Raw genomic sequence first — 16,198 nt, 5'->3', positions numbered from 1 at the left:
ATCTTCAGAACAAAGGGAAAATGTTTAAAATCTGTTGCCTACATTTCAGAACCAGTCACTGCAGCTTCAGTCTTGAACCACAGTACATTGACAATGCTTGCTGGTACACACCTTTGAAGACCATATTCCATATCACCATTAATTCAGTCAATGAAATGTACAAAAACTGGCCATATGCTACAAGTCTGCAAAACAAATGAAAATTCAAATGCTGGAGATCTGAAATAAACACAGAAAATGCAAACAACAGGAATTCTGCAGATGCTGGAAATTCAAGCAACACACATCAAAGTTGCTGGTGAACGCAGCAGGCCAGGCAGCATCTCTAGGAAGAGGTACAGTCGACGTTTCAGGCCGAGACCCTTCATCAGGACTAACTGAAGGAAGAGTTAGTAAGAGATTTGAAAGTTGGAGGGGGAGGGGGAGATCCAAAATGATAGGAGAAGACAGGAGGGGGAGGGATGGAGCCAAGAGCTGGACAGGTGATTGGCAAAAGGGATACTAGAGGATCATGGGACAGGAGGTCCGGGAAGAAAGACAAGGGGGGGGGAACCCAGAGGATGGGCAAGGGGTATATTCAGAGGGATAGAGGGAGAAAAAGGAGTGAGAGAAAAAATGTGTGTATAAAAATAAATAACAGATGGGGTACGAGGGGGAGGTGGGGCATTAGCGGAACTTAGAGAAGTCGATGTTCATGCCATCAGGTTGGAGGCCACCCAGACGGAATATAAGGTGTTGTTCCTCCAACCTGTGTGTGGCTTCATCTTTACAGTAGAGGAGGCCATGGATAGACATGTCAGAATGGGAATGGGATGTGGAATTAAAATGTGTGGCCGCTGGGAGATCCTGCTTTCTCTGGCGGACAGAGCGTAGGTGTTCAGCAAAGAGGTCTCCCAGTCTGCGTCGGGTCTCGCCAATATATAAAAGGCACATTGGGAACACCGGACGCAGTATATCCCATTCCCATTCTGACATGTCTATCCACGGCCTCCTCTACTGTAAAGATGAAGCCACACTCGGGTTGGAGGAACAACACCTTATATTCTGTCTGGGTAGCCTCCAACCTGATGGCATGAACATCGACTTCTCTAACTTCCGCTAATGCCCCACCTCCCCCTCGTACCCCAACTGTTATTTATTTTTATACACACATTCTTTCTCTCACTCTCCTTTTTCTCCCTCTGTCCCTCTGAATATACCCCTTGCCCATCCTCTAGGTTCCCCTCCCTTGTCTTTCTTCCCGGACCTCCTGTCCCATGATCCTCTCGTATCCCTTTTGCCAATCACCTGTCCAGCTCTTGGCTCCATCCCTCCCCCTCCTGTCTTCTCCTATCATTTTGGATCTCCCCCTCCCCCTCCAACTTTCAAATCTCTTACTAACTCTTCCTTCAGTTAGTCCTGACGAAGGGTCTCGGTCTGAAACGTTGACTGTACCTCTTCCTAGAGATGCTGCCCGGCCTGCTGCGTTCACCAACAACTTTGATGTGTGTTGCTTAAACACAGAAAATGAAGGGTTTCGGCCTGAAACATCAGCTGTACTTTTTGCCATAGATGTTGCTTAGCCTGCTAAGTTCCTCCAGCCTGGAACAGTTCCTCCACACCCCACTGCCCACGGGAGGACTGTAATGGGGTGGAGTCGGTGGCTCACCTCTTTGCACACTGTGGGTTCGCAAAGAAGGTGTGGAAGAGAATGGAAGGGACAGTACTAAGATTCATGCCCAGCAGCTGCGTTACCGAGGACTCCGTGATCTACGGGCTGTTCCCGGGGACGCACACGGAGACCAACATCCGGTGCTGCTGGCAGATCATCAATTCGGTGAAAGGCGCTCTTTGGTCGGCCCGAAACTTGATGGTCTGCCAGCTGACGGAGATGTCCGTGACTGAATGCTGCCGACTGGCACACTCTCGTCTGCAGGAGTACGTTCTGAGGGATGCACTCAGACTTGGTGCAGCCACCGCGAAGGCCCGGTGGGGAAGGACCACAGTTTAACGTTCATCACCCGTAGGAGGGGGAGAGGTTGGGTGGGGAGGAGACCTACCCTCATCAGCGGTGTGGACAGATAATCAACATGGTGCCCAAGGAGTGGGTGGAATTGTTAATTTGGGAAAGTATTAGAGCCATTGCCTGCCTTTATTGTTGAAAATTTTGATTGTTAATAAGTCGTAACACTTGACCAAGGGTTGAGAGTAAACGCATGATTTACTGTAAACATCTTTCATTTGTAAATGAACAGAGTCAACGCAAAATTTTATTGTTAATAACTGTATTGAATAAGGACTCACAGTCAACGAATGGTTTTCTTTTCCTGTATGTAATTATTTTTATTTTGTAATATTTCTGAATAAAGTATTTTTGGAAAAAAAAAGCTAAGTTCCTCCAGCATTTTGTGTGTGTTGCTCAGATTTCCAAGTGCTGCAGATTTTCTCTTCTTACAGAAATGTTAGAAACATTCAGCAGGTCAGGCAATATCTGTGGAAAGAGAAACAAAATTAGTGTTCAGGTCTGACAAAGACTAATTATTTTTCTTTCTATAGATACTGTGGAGTACTTTCAGTAGATTTCATCTTTACTTTCAGAGTAGGGAGTCCTCTCCCTACATGTCCTCCTTGCTCAACAACATTATATGATCTAAGAAAACATATATCACTATGCATTATCCCATTTTATCCAGTGTGTCATTTGGCCACACGTAAAAGAATGTTTGGATATGAAGAGCTTAAATTTGGCACCAAGTTATGGTCCACCAGGCAGCAGTAATCCAGTCTTCCCTAATTCCCCAGAGTCAAGGCCTACCCATTAGATGACGTTCACCATGGCTGACTCCGCAAATTCATCTAAGTTCTCTAATCAATGCGTCTTTTCCCAACAGGCTTGTTTACCTGTTACTTGCATGCTTAACACCAGAATCCCAAAACAGATATTCTAATCAAAGCAGTATCACAAGAGCCTTTTAGGCAGACAAAGGAAAATAGGTTCAGATTTGTTCCTAAAGCATTCTCAAGGACTGTAACATCTTCACCAACTTTGGGAATTACTGGCCTATAAATGCTTGAAATATGCATGTGGTATGCATGAAGAGCACGCTGAAGCATTGCAAAAACAACAAACAGGCTGCACCGTCTCCTAAGCTACCCACCCACCATCAAGAATCCACTGACCCTCCTACAGCAGAATCTATGAGCCATCTCACATCCAATAGAACTGGATGGAAGCAAATCAGAGACACAAGAGATTCTGTAGATGCTGCAAATCTTGAGCAACACACACAAAATGCTGGAGGAACTCAGCAAGTCAAGTATGTAGAAAAATTAAGTTGACGTTTCAGGCTGAGACCATTCACCAGGCCTGGGGGGGGGGGGGCGGTACAGGATGTAGAAGCCAGAATAAGAAGGTGGGGGAGGGGAGGAGTAGGTGATAGGTGAAACTAGGTAAGAAGGAAAATGGGTGGGTGGGATAGCGGGGATGATATTTGAACTGGGAGGTGATGGTTGAAAGATGTAAAAGGCTGTGGAAGAAGTGATCTTAAAAGAGAGCACAGTGGGTGAAGGAATAAAGGATAGGAGATAGTAAAGCAGTACAAGATGATTGCCTGGTCATGAGCAGGGGTGGGGGAAATAAGGGGTGAGAGGGGAACAAGAATGGGAAATGGGAAAATAGAGATGGGGTGGGGGAAAGAGAGGAGTGATTATGGAAGTTGAAAAAAAATCAAAGTTCAAGTCATAAGGTTGGAAGCTACTCAGATGGAAAATGAAGTAATGTTCCTCAAATCTGAGTTTGGTCTCAAAAAAAGGTGACATCCATCATTAAGGACCCCCACTACCCAGGACATGCCCTCTTCTCATTGCTACCATCAGGAAGGAGGTACAGAAGCCTAAAGGCACACACTCAGTGATTCAGGAAAAGCTTCTTCCTCTATGCTATCCAATTTTTGAATGGACATTTAACCTATAAACACTACCTCACTACTTACTACTTCTGCTTTTGCACTACTTAATTGAACTAATTAATATACATGTAATTCACAGTTTTCCCCCTAAATTTAAATGTATTGCATTGTACTGCTGCTGCAAGGTTAGCAAATTTCACAATATATTCCAGTGATATCAAACCTGATTCTGATTCATGGCAGTAGTGAAGGACATGGACAGACATGTTGGTATAGGTGTAGGATAGATATTCTTTTCCTGCTGAGGGTCAAAGAAATTTAATCTCTTACTTCACAAGTTTCAATTATAATAAATGAATAAAATCAAAGCAGATACTGGAAATCAGAAATTAAATCTTGAATCTATTTTAATATTTCTTGCAATACAGTACTCCAAAATGCAATACTGGCAAACTGCAACAAATCTTGAAAATTACCAGTTTATGACTCAGTTACAAAAATTCCAAAGAAACAGTGATTTCACCCAGGGCTATAATTTGGAATGATTTTGTTAAAAGATTTAAAACATTAAGTAGAAACTCACCAAGTTGAATCTATTTATTGAAACTGAAAACACATTTATTCCTGTTAACAAATGTGGGAACAGAATGCTATCGTTACCAGCTAAGTTCATAAAGGAGAAAACAACAGAAATATTCAACAGTTCGGGCAGTAACTGCAGAAAGAGTAACTATAAACGTTTCAGGTGCCAAACCCTTCAGAAAAACAGATCCTATTCGATCTGCTGAGGTGTTTTTTTTTAGCAGTGTCTGCTTTTATTTCAGATCTGCAGTTTTTTTCCCCCCTGATTTTCTTCTTCTGTTTGCAATTGTGTGTGGATACAGACGGTTATCGCTAAATTGCTTCCACAGCCAAGGAACCAAAACAACAAAACCATATTTACATTTTGAAGCAAATATCAGCAGAACAGGAATTGTACCGATGTACGTGGGCAAGAACAATTAAAAATACGCAATTGAAAAGGAATGCAAAATAAACACATCATACAACATTTGGAGTGGTTAAATAAGCAAAAGGTTGCTGTGGTTTCCAGACCTGGTGGCGTTGCTAAGGCTTGGTGGCCATTTTGTGAATGCGAGTGCGAGGTGGATGAACAGGAGGAGTTTCTGTTTCACCCGCCCTCCCCCCAGTCTCTACCTCCCTTTCCGTCAGCCTTTCGCTCTGGCACGCCTCGTTCCCTTCGGTATTACTCACGGCGGGAAGTTGCCGCTGCCGTCTTCTTTTCGGACATCACCGCGTGTTTGAAAGCTCAGCTCGCGGCAGCCCCCTTCCCCTTCCCCACCAACGGCCGCCGTCGCTGTCCCTTCTCGTCGTGGATCTGTGCACAAGGCGGGCGTGTGTGCGATGGACGGGTAAGTTCATGGTGGCCTTTTTTTTTCCTCCCCTTCCTCCTCGGGCCGCGGGCTTACGCTGGCGCCCAGACTCGTCGACGCCGACTTGTTTTCCTTTTAAATTTATTACCGTGCGTCTGGGATGATTTGATGGTGTTAAACTTACGTGACATTTTGTTGTCTGATCATGTTGAGATTTCAAAACCGTTTGGTAAATTTGAGTTAAAATTTCGCTCTCCAACTTGATTTTTTTTGTATGTGCGTGCGTGCCTTCCTTTTGAGTCTTAAAAATGTTCTATTAACTGGTCATAGCACGATAACTCCCAAAATAAATTTGAAATATTATGTGAAATTGTAAATATGAGGGGAGAATTGTTTATTTATGAACACGTTTTATTTTTTAATCAAAGAAAGGTTTCCCCCTCCCCCAAAGCCAGTTCTGTCTACAACTAGAACTTGTGGTAACGAGCGAGGGGCTGGAGGGTGAGTGTTGGTTTCCTAGTGGAGTATCATGGCCTTCTCTGGCTTTTTTCCCCCCTCCTGTCTCGCTTTGTACGAGCGACCGTGGTTCAGATTGTAATTTGGTTTGTACAACACCACCGAGCTGGCGTGAAGAGCCTTCCCCCATTATGAAAGCTTAGAGACTTTTTCTGTTTCCTTAACTCGAGGAGCTTCATCTGTGTTCTCTTTTTGCCTTTAAGAAGAAAAAAAAACTGCAAACGTAAGCCATAAGCATACTTTTCTATAAGCTTTCCCCTTTGTTAAAATCCATTTTTAAGTTTATAAATTATTTCCATACCCCTCCTTGTCTCTTTAAGTTTCATTATATCACTGTGTAAGTAACTGGCGCTTTAACTTTTTTTTTCTCACGTTCTCTTTTCCCCTTTTCCTTCCCTACAGCATTGTCACCGATCTTATAGCAGTCGGTTTAAAGGTAGGAGTCTTTTCTCTCTTTCTAACTTCACTATTTTTCCTTTATTAATTTCATGCATTCTTCTTAAGTTACATGCTTTGAAAAGTTCAGCCTTGAATCTCCTGCCTTTTGTGTTTCATTGTATCGCTTAGAGGATTTTCTTCCTCTCTAGTTCATCGTCACCATTTTCTGGCAGGGCTGCTGTTTCAACAACAGCTTCTCAAACAATTAGTCATAGGGTTGGAGCAATGAAGCCGTTTCTCTTCGTAAAAGGATTATGTGAAGGCCCCGAAAAGCCTTTGCGGCGATTATAAGCAACTTGGTCATGTTTTTTTTCACTGAAACTTGTCGCCAACTTCCAGCGAGAAAATAAAGCTGAAATCAACAGGAAGTATGTAGCTGTTGAAGGAGGAACTGATGTTTTTTTATATAGATATCTAACCGGTTTGTTACTTTCGTGAGTCCTATTTCGGGTTTTACTTTAGAATTGCATGTTTTTACCTTAACTAAAAATAAATGTATATGACGTACAATCGCTTTGAAACGCAGTTACTTGAGTTTATGAAAAATTATGATGCGTTTTAAGTGGGTAGTCCACATTGAGGTAGTTTTCCCTTGGGCTGTGCGCAGCCAGTAGTCGGTGATGTTTTCTGTGTTTAACCATGCACATTGTTGGTCTTAACTGGCAGGAGTCGACGTCAGTCTCCGCTTTTTGAATTTGTAGATTCCCTGGAGAAATTGTACATACGATAGCAAATAAAACTTTGTTTTTAGCACTTAACTTGGGTTGGTGACTTAAGAAACCACGAGCAGGAGTTAAAATGTGCAAGGTATTTTCCATATTCCATTTTAAATGTTTTCTTATAGCATAAGCCATTCAGCCCATCAAGCTTATGCTAGCTTGCAGAACTATCAGTCCCCCACTCAACTTCGAACTGGGTTTTGGGAATATCTTGTGGTCCAGAAGCATATTTTGTTGGATTGAGAAATTTTATCACTAATTTCTTTACACCATTTGTTCTTTAAAATGTGCAACTGAGTTAAACTACATTCTTGAAGCACACTAGTTATGAATTTTATAATGTCTGTCAGACATAACTTGCAATAATTCTTTTAAAGACCTTTAATGTAGATGTAGCCCAGGAAATTGGTCTTTAAAATTTATACTCTGGCCTTTGTTTGAATATAGCCTTGACCCCAGCATTACTGAGCTAGTGTTAAGATTATTTACTCTCTTCCTAAAATCTCCAGTACCTACCTGCTATCAAGTTTTTGCCACCAATCTTGATCTGTGCATGGTTTCGTGTATTTTTCCACACGTCTAATGATTTGTATGTTGTAAAATATATGGATGGAATATTTTGTCATAAGGGTGGTAGCTACGTGAACATAATCAAGAACCCAGCCAAAGTGGTGATAGTTGAGTTGCTTTCTCCATTCTTGGGTGTTAATGCTTCATATCATCCCATTATAGTCAGTTCTCAAGTCATTCATTCCCTTTTTCTTGCAGAAAATTTCGACACAACTGATGCTTGAGAACTTGTGCATTGAAGAAATAATTTTTTGAGAGGGAGTAATGTTTAATTGAAGTTTTAGTTAAATCTCTACACAATATGTGATATTCAGGAGTTTTGTTTGGTATCATGCATAAGCACAGAGCAATTGTTAAAATTTATGTTTATTGCTTGAACACATTTTTTTAAACTGATGGAACTATAAAACTTGCAGTTTGCTTCATTAGTTTTCATAACATAGGCTGCAATTACTAGGTTCCCATGAACAAGAATGACTAATCCAGCAACTCATTATAAAACTGTAGTACAAATTACATTTCATGGACTGTACATAGATGCAGCCTTTGCATCCATAGATGCTGCTTGATCCACTGAGTTTGTTGTTCCAGATTTCAGCATCTGCAGTCTTTTGTCTTTGATCTATACATTGCATTGCTTAATATTTATGCATTAGCCTGAAGTCTGCACTCTTTGGGGAAATAAGAGTTGATAACAGGTTACTACATGCTGACATAAACATGGAACAAACATGTAAATTTAAATTGACTGCAATCAATATTTTCCATACTTGTATATACATATATATATATATATATATATATACACACACGTACATATTAAAACCACAATGACCACTGCAAAAAACAAGTTCTTTATTCAGTCCATAGACTCCAGACTCTATCCTCATATCATCTGGGATATTGACCTCCAAGAGGGCATTATGTTTTATTGTGGTCTCACCAGTTTGTATAACAACGGTTTATTTGTTGCATAACAATTGTATTATCTATTAGTGTCAGTACTTCTGAATTTGGATTGAGGCAGTGCGTGAAAGCATATGGAAAAACTGGGAGAGTGTACTAATCTGGAGCAGTGCCGGTGACAATTGAGAGCCTTATTTGTTGACTGACGTGGAATGAAGCTGGCTGATGGCTCTGATTAGTTAATTTGAAAGGCACAATAAACTAATTGTTAATCAGTAGGGCTGAAATAGAGCAGGCAGCTAGCCCAAGAACTGGTTTTAGTGAGTTGCATGTTTGTGTGATTTTTGTGAGATGTTTAGAATTAATTATCTAATGTATACTTTTAATTTACACATTCAGTTGTGGTTTAATTAAGTATAAATTTAATTAACTTAATTTCCTTCATCATAAGGTATGGTTCCTTTTGTGTAATGTTTGTGCATTCAGCAGATGCCAAGATCATTGGAACCTAGAGCACTAGAAGTGCTGATAGTTGTGACTAGTACTTTTTTAAATATATTGCAATTCAAATCCAATGTTATCCTATTGCAGTATTAGCCAAGGTACTTTTTCAAATGTTTTTTGAAATAAGATGACTAGTGTAACCATAAGATATTTTTGTTCGGGAAGTTCATTCAGATTTTGGTCCCTGTTAAAGACCTAGATTAATTCAGGGATGGTCTGTGCCTCCATTTAATTGTTCTTAGTGTGTGCTCATAGCTCACAAGACGTAAATATTAATTGAAATAATTTCCATAGGCTTGTAGCCAAATCAGGTCCAGGTTATCCCATTCTTGATGTACATAAAGAGCTATCTCTTCATTAGTTAAATGGCCTAACCGAAAATCTATATCCATAGATTTGGCAACAGATAGGTTTATGTTGAGGGAGAGACATTGAGGTGTTTGGCTTCATAGATGTCCAAGTACAAATATCTGCCAACTCCAATTAAGATTGTTAGATCTTTAAATGGCATTTTGCAGGGAAAAGATGGGCATTTTCATTGGGAAGTATTTGGCTTTGTCATCCCTTGCTTGGTAAATTGTATTTAACATTTTTGATTGTCTTGATCTTGCATTTCTTTAATGTTTCTATTTCTTTCACAGATGTCAATAGTATTTTGTAGCTTCGGAGCTCTCTTGTGTTAAACATAATTGAAAATTCTAGTTGTTTTCATTACTTACATTTATCGGCATATTGGAACAAAAGTAATTTATGTAGTTGTTGGATATGGAAAGCTGAACCCATAACGTGTTTACAAAAATAAAATGCCCCACACCCATGCTTTAGTATGCCACTACAGATGGACTTCTAGTCAAGAAACAAAGTTTTCCCTTTTAATATATCAAGCCTGTGTGGAAACACTGGATATTTTACTTGTATGACCCAGCCAAATATGAGTTTAACCCAGCCAAAAGTGAAATATTGTACTTTGAGATCTAATGTAAAAGAACAGTATGCTGGTTGTTAGTAGCAAGACCCTTAACTGTCATGATGAGCAGACGGATCTTGAAGTCTAAGCTCATACTTTCCTGAAATTGACTTCACAGATCAATGGGGTGGTAAAGAAGGCATTGATGTACTTGCCTCAAGGGTCAAGAGGTTACATTGCAGCTTTATAAAACTAGTTAAGTTAATCTGGAGAATTGCATTCAGTTCTGATGCCCCATTATATGAAGGATATTGAGGCTTACCAGGACACTGCCTGGATTAGAGGGCATTGCTATATGGTAGGGTGGACAGATTTGGTTTGTTTTCTCTGGAGTGGATAAACAGCCAGTATCACTTTTTTGAAATATCTAATATCAGAGGGCATGCATTTGAGGTGAGAGGGTAAGTTCAAAGATGATATGTAGGCAAGTATTTTTAATACAGTGGGGTGTGCTTAGAATGCACTCCTTGTAGTGGTGATGGAGGCAACTTCAATAGGGATGTTCAAGAGACTTGTAGATAGGCACGTGAATGCTTAGGAAATGGAAGAATACATTATGGGCAAAGGAGATTAGTTGGACATGTGATTATTTCATTAGGTTAGCATAACACTGGGCTGAAAGCCTGTTCCTGTGTTGTATTAGCCTTTTGTGTTTGAGGCCCCAATAACCTGTATAAGTGATAAGTTCGTCTTGCAGATTGAAGGAAATAAATTGGATACATTGGTTTCTTTGACCACTAACTATTTATAGGTACATATTTCTATTTTCAAAGCAAGTTTATTAAGCTGTTTGATTTGCAAGTTCAAAAATGGTACAACAAATGGTGTTCCTCATTAAGTGCATTGTACACTGATGGCAAACCTTGTTTCATTCAGTGGATTAATTTAAAAGTACTTAATTTTACGTGTCAACTAGATTTGATTCCCTCTTTCAGCCTGTGAAAATAGCAACACACTCGGGTAACTCAAGTTTAAAACTTTGCTTATAGCCCCATAGGATTTTTATTCATAAGGTGCCAGCAGGATCCAATGTAAGCTTTGACCTAAAATCTTGCTAAAAGCTGACCCTACCCTTCTCCCATACAGTTGTATTTCATTTGGCTATGTGTTTCCAAGACTGTTCTGTGGTGTAAAGGGCCAGAGTGTAGTGGTTGATTCTGTGCACTTCTCCTCCTTCCCCTGCCCCCTTCCTTATTTTTCTTGGATATCATGCAGTATAGATGTCCATTGTGCCTTCCAAGTGGTTGCAACTCATACTGACTTGGGAAGTGTTTTTTTTTTAGCCATTGAAAGGAAGAGAACATTGGGAGAGCTGAGACTTGATAAACAAGAATTGTAAAATTCTGCTGCACTTGTAGATTTGTCTCCATTTTATATCAGTTACGTACTGTGATTGCTACTAAAGGTTTCGCAGGGCAGTCTGGGGTTAAGCAAGACATCCTAAACTTGATCCATTTTGTGTAAGACAAGGTTCCAACTGGCATGGAGCTGGTTGTGGGTTCAAATGGGGGAAAAACTATTCAACCGTACTCATCTCCATTGCAGATTGTACATTTGGAGCTGAAAGCTCCAGGAGTTGGACTAGTTTATGAAAGAAAATACAGAATGAACTTTGCATTAGAGTCCTGCAAAATAAAATCCTCTATATGCTCTTGTTGCATCCTTAAACAGTTTTAAGATTCCTTACAAAACTCTGGCAAGCAAGGGGTACTTGCCATATCTTGGAAGTTGCCTATTGTTGAAGGTGGTAAACTTTACCATTGGCACTACAACAGTACAGCTATACACAATGTGAGTGAATGGGCTTTTAGCGACAAAGCTCATTATCGGCACCAATGAGTTCTCCTTTCAGCAAACAGCTTGAAAAGAGGAGAGGTACTACTGCTTCCACCAATGTTGTCTCTGCAGAATTCCCCAAACCACTGGCAGAGTAAGTTAATCCATGTTGGTGTCTTCAAGCCAGTATTGAGGTCTAAGTACTAGAGAACCTTGAACAGGTTCTCAATTGTGAGGAAATTAGCATGAGGACAGTGAGATGATTGTAGGGTGTGGTCAAGGTCTTGGGTGGAGAAAATGTAAGGATGTAAGATTGTAGAAACAGTTGGTTAAGACACAATCAGAGTATTGTGTGCAGTTCTGGTTGCCATGCTATAAGAAAATGGGATTATGGTAAGGTGCAGGAAAGATTTGTTTGTTTTGCAGTGAAGATTTACAAGAATATTGTTGGAGCTGGAGATTTGATTGATAAGGAGAGATGGGCTAGGCTGGGCTGTTTTCCTTGGAACAAAGAATAAGTCGTGACCTTATAGAGGGGCATGGGTTAAATCAGTCTTTCTCACCAGTGCAGGCAGATGGAATCAGCTTATGTTGGTCAGTATGGATGAGTAGGGTTAAAGAGTTAAATGTGTGGCTCAAAGATTGGTGTGCGAGAAGTGAGTTTGAATTCACGGGACATTGGCATAGTATTAGGGGGAGAAAGGAGCTGTTCTGGGATAAGTTCCACCTGAACCAGGGTCAAAGTCTTGCCAAATCACATAACTCAGGCTGTGGATAGGATTTTAAACTGAACAGTAGAGGGGTGGGCTGAACAGACTGGAAAAGTATGGATGAAGTAAAAAGGAAGGGTAGCACTGGAGAGCGACTGAAGTCTCCAGAATAAAAAAAAGACAAAAGTTTCGAAATGGATAAGCATTTGACTTCAAGCAACATGAAAACAAATTTGAGAAGAGGTATTATATTTGAATGCATGCAGCATACAAAATAAGTAGATTAGTTTACAGTGCAGTTAGAAATTGGCAGGTAGAATGTTGTAAGCAACATAGAGTCATGGCTGAAAAAAGATCACATGTGGGAGCTAAACATGCAAGGATACACATCTTGTTCTAAAGAAAAGATGGTTGTGCAGGGGAGTGGGGGGGCTTTTAGTTAAAAATGAAATCAATCCTTAGCAAGAAATGATATAGGGTCAGAGCATGTAGAATCCTTGTAGGTAGAGTAAGGGACTACAAAAATAAAATTACCCTGATGGAAATTACATGCAGGCCTCCAAATAGTAACAAGGATGTGGGATACAAATTACAAAGAGCAATAGAAAATGCATGCAAGAAAGACAATGTTATGGTAGTCAATGGAGGACTTCAGTAGGTAAGGAGACTGAGAGAATCACATTGGCACTAGATCCTAAGAGAAAGAATTTGTGAAATGCCTACAAAATAGCTTTTTAGAGTAGCTTGTGGTTGAGCCCCTTATCCAGACAATACTGGATTTGGTGCTGTTCAATGAATTGATTTATAGGGAGCTTAAGGTAGGGCTGGCAAGAGTTTCAAGGAGTAATTCAGAAGAGGCAGGATCATTTCATCCTAAAGAAGGGTGTTACAGTGGCGTAGAGGTTAGAATAATGCCACTCGCTGTCTGTAAGAAACTTGTATGTTCTCCTTATGGCGATATGAATTTCCTTCGGGTGGGTGCTGCAATTTCCTCTTGCATTCCAAAGTTGTAATTGGTCACATGGGTGGTGTGGGCTAGTTGGGCCAGAAGAACCTGTTACTGTGCTGTTAAAAACCAACAGAAGGCAACTCAAAAGAGCAGTAAGGGTAGAAAAGAAAAGATACCAGTAAGCTAGCCAGTAATATAAAAGAGGATGCCATAAGTTTTTTTCCCCCAGAAAGAATAAAAGAAAAACAGGTGAACATTGGACTGCTGGAGAAGTAGTAAAAGGGAATAAAGAAATGGCTGACAAACTGGCAAGTATTTTGCTTATCTTTCATTTTGGAAGGTACCAGCAACACGCCAAAAATTTGAATGTGTCAGGGCAGAAATGAAGTGAATGTAGTTGCTATTTAGAGAAGATGCTTGGAAAGTTGAAAGGCCTGAAGGTAGATAATCTCCAGGGCCAGGTGGACTGCACCCCAGGTATCTGAAAGTTAGCTGAAGAAATTGTAGAGGCATTAGTACAGATCTTTCAAGAATCACTAGGTTCTGAATGATTCCAGATGACTGGATAATTGCAAATGTCACTCTGTTGCTCAGAAAGAAAGGCAAAATATAGGAAACTATAGGCTGGTTAGTTTGACTTCAGTGGTTAAGATTTTAAGAGTTCCATTACAAAGATGAGGTTTTGGGGGAACTTGGAAACACCTGATGATAAAATAGGCCAAAATGAGCATGATCTCCTTTAGAGGAGATCTTGCCTGAGAAAGTGATTGGAATTCCTTGAGAAAGTAACAAGCAGACTTGTGGATGTTGTTTACCTGAGTTTTCAGAAGGCCCTTGACAAAGTGCTGCACACGAGACTATTAAACAACATGAGTCCATAGTGTTACATGAAAAATGTTGGCATGGATAGAAGATAGGCTGACTGGCAGAATGGTAAGAGTGGGAAGAAAGGGGACCTTTTCTGGTTGGCTACTGGCCAATCTTCAAAAGGTTTTGGCAAGTTTGGGAGATTAGGCAAAGAAGTGGAAGATGGAAAATAGCGTTCAATGGTCATGTACTTTGATAGAAAGAGTAAAAGTGTTGACCATTTTCTAAATGGCAAATTTAGAAATCGGAAATACGAAAGGATGTGGAAGTCCTTGTGTAGGATTCCCTAAAGGATAACTTGCAGATTGAGTCAGTAGTGAGGAAGTCAAATGCAATGTTAGCATTAATTTCAAAGAGGAATAGAATATAATAGCAAGGATGCAATAGCTGAGGCTTTATAAGGTGTTGGTCAGATCATTTTTGGAGTAATGAGAGCAGTTTTGGATCTTAGACATACAGTAAAGAAGGATATGCTGGTATTGGAAAAGGTCCAGAGGAGGTTTAGAGAATGATCCTGGGAATAAAGAGTTACATAAAAAGAACATTTGATGGCTGTGGGCCTGTACTTGAGTTGAGAAGGATAAATCTCATTGAAACATACCATGCCAAGTGTTAAAGGCCAAAATAGAGTGGACGTGGAGGGAATTTAGGACCAGAGGGCTTAGCCTCGGAATCAAGAGATGTCCCTTGAGAACAGAGATAACGATATTTGGATATTTCTGTAGCAGATCGTTGGGAATTCAATTCCACAGTGGGCTGTAGAGACCAAGTCTTTGGGTATATTTAATGTAGATGTTCAAAGGCTTTTGATTAGTAAGAGTGACAAAGTTTACAGGAAAAAGGCAGGAGAATAGGGTTGAGGAAAAATAAATCACCCATGATAGAATGGCGGAACAGACTTGATGGACTGAATGACCAGATTCTGCTTGTGTCTTATGGACTTAAGGTGTTTCTGTGGTGTATAACTGAATCCCCTCTGCTTTATGGGTTTACCTGATTCATGACTGTCGATTGGCAAGGATCTTTGGTTGACTGTGTAAATGCTGCGAAGATTACAGAAGTAAAGTATCAGCCCTCCATGCTTGCCCTGTTGAACACCACTCGTCAGTTGGACTCTTGATATCCTTTGAACCAGAGTGGAAGTAAGTCAGCTTTTTCCACCATTCATCCCACGGAGAGAATGGTGAAGCAACATGGTTGCATTTGGATTACTTCCAGTTACCCCACATTTAATTACCATTAAACTAACTACTTGCCTTATGACTGGCTGCAGCTTGCCTTTGAGGAAGTTGAGTTTCAGCAGTAAACTTGGGTTAACATCTGTAAATGAATTGTGATAGATTTTAGTGCATGACCTCTACTAAGGAGCTGTTGTCAGTCTTATTTTGATATGATCAAACTGTATTTTTACAATGGGAATTTTTTTTCTCTCTGTACTACTTGCTACCATAATGCAACAGGCCCATTTGTCCCAATGAGCCTGCACCACCCAATAATGCCCATTGACCAATCCTACTAACACATACATCTTTGGAATGTAAGAGGACACTGGGCCACCTGGAGGAAGTCCATGCGGGTAAAGAAAGAACGTACAAACTCCTTAACAGAGAACAGTGAAATTAAACCTGGGTTGCTGACGCAAGTGCAGTGCCGCCTGTGATGCATTGTTGAATTGCAAATCAAGACGGGGATGTTTTGTGATGTTACCATGGTTTCTGGCAATTTGGTGCTAAATCCATCCCAGTTGATTTAAAAAAAAAATGGAGTACAAAATAGAGCAACAACAAAATGTGGCTGACTAGAAAGATCACCATTGGTTGTGTTCTGAGATAATTAAGAACAAAATTTTACTGACTAGTCCCCTTGGAACTAGTTTTTGGATATCTGCTTAATAGCTCTTCAGATATTGACAATGTATTACAAAGATGATATTTGGTTTTCCCGAATTAAGAATGCAAGTGTGTCTGATCCAACTAGAATAAGTAGTGAATTTTACAAATATGAGAATTATAAAGC

General features: G+C 40.3%; 1 protein-coding gene and 1 long non-coding RNA gene across 6 annotated transcripts in view; one reads left to right on the top strand and one right to left on the bottom strand.

Moving 5' to 3' along the window:
* Positions 1–2,285: 2,285 nt before the first annotated feature.
* LOC140197755 (uncharacterized) lies at positions 2,286–5,468 on the bottom strand. Of its 2 annotated transcripts, XR_011886011.1 has the most exons (4): positions 4,983–5,468; positions 4,471–4,511; positions 4,111–4,188; positions 2,286–2,470 (listed from the first exon to the last, which is right to left on the bottom strand). It is a non-coding gene; the product is annotated as an uncharacterized lncRNA (long non-coding RNA). The 2 variants fall into 2 exon arrangements; XR_011886012.1 differs by lacking the exon at positions 4,471–4,511.
* The window catches only part of ptbp3 (polypyrimidine tract binding protein 3), a 79,658-nt gene continuing 68,539 nt past the window's right edge, over positions 5,080–16,198 (top strand). For 3 of the 4 annotated variants that reach the window (XM_072258173.1, XM_072258172.1, XM_072258176.1), the window contains exons 1-2: positions 5,215–5,299; positions 6,179–6,212. In XM_072258173.1, coding sequence (XP_072114274.1) covers positions 5,292–5,299; positions 6,179–6,212 — 42 coding nt within the window. In that variant the 5' untranslated portion in view covers positions 5,215–5,291. Of the gene's footprint in view, positions 5,300–6,178; positions 6,213–16,198 lie in introns of all 4 variants that reach the window. The other variant, XM_072258175.1, reaches the window with a different exon arrangement.

Source organism: Mobula birostris, chromosome 5, assembly GCF_030028105.1.
Source record: "Mobula birostris isolate sMobBir1 chromosome 5, sMobBir1.hap1, whole genome shotgun sequence".
NCBI lineage: Eukaryota > Metazoa > Chordata > Chondrichthyes > Myliobatiformes > Myliobatidae > Mobula > Mobula birostris.
Note: the sequence above shows the minus strand (reverse complement) of the source record. Positions and strands in the feature narration are given on the sequence as shown.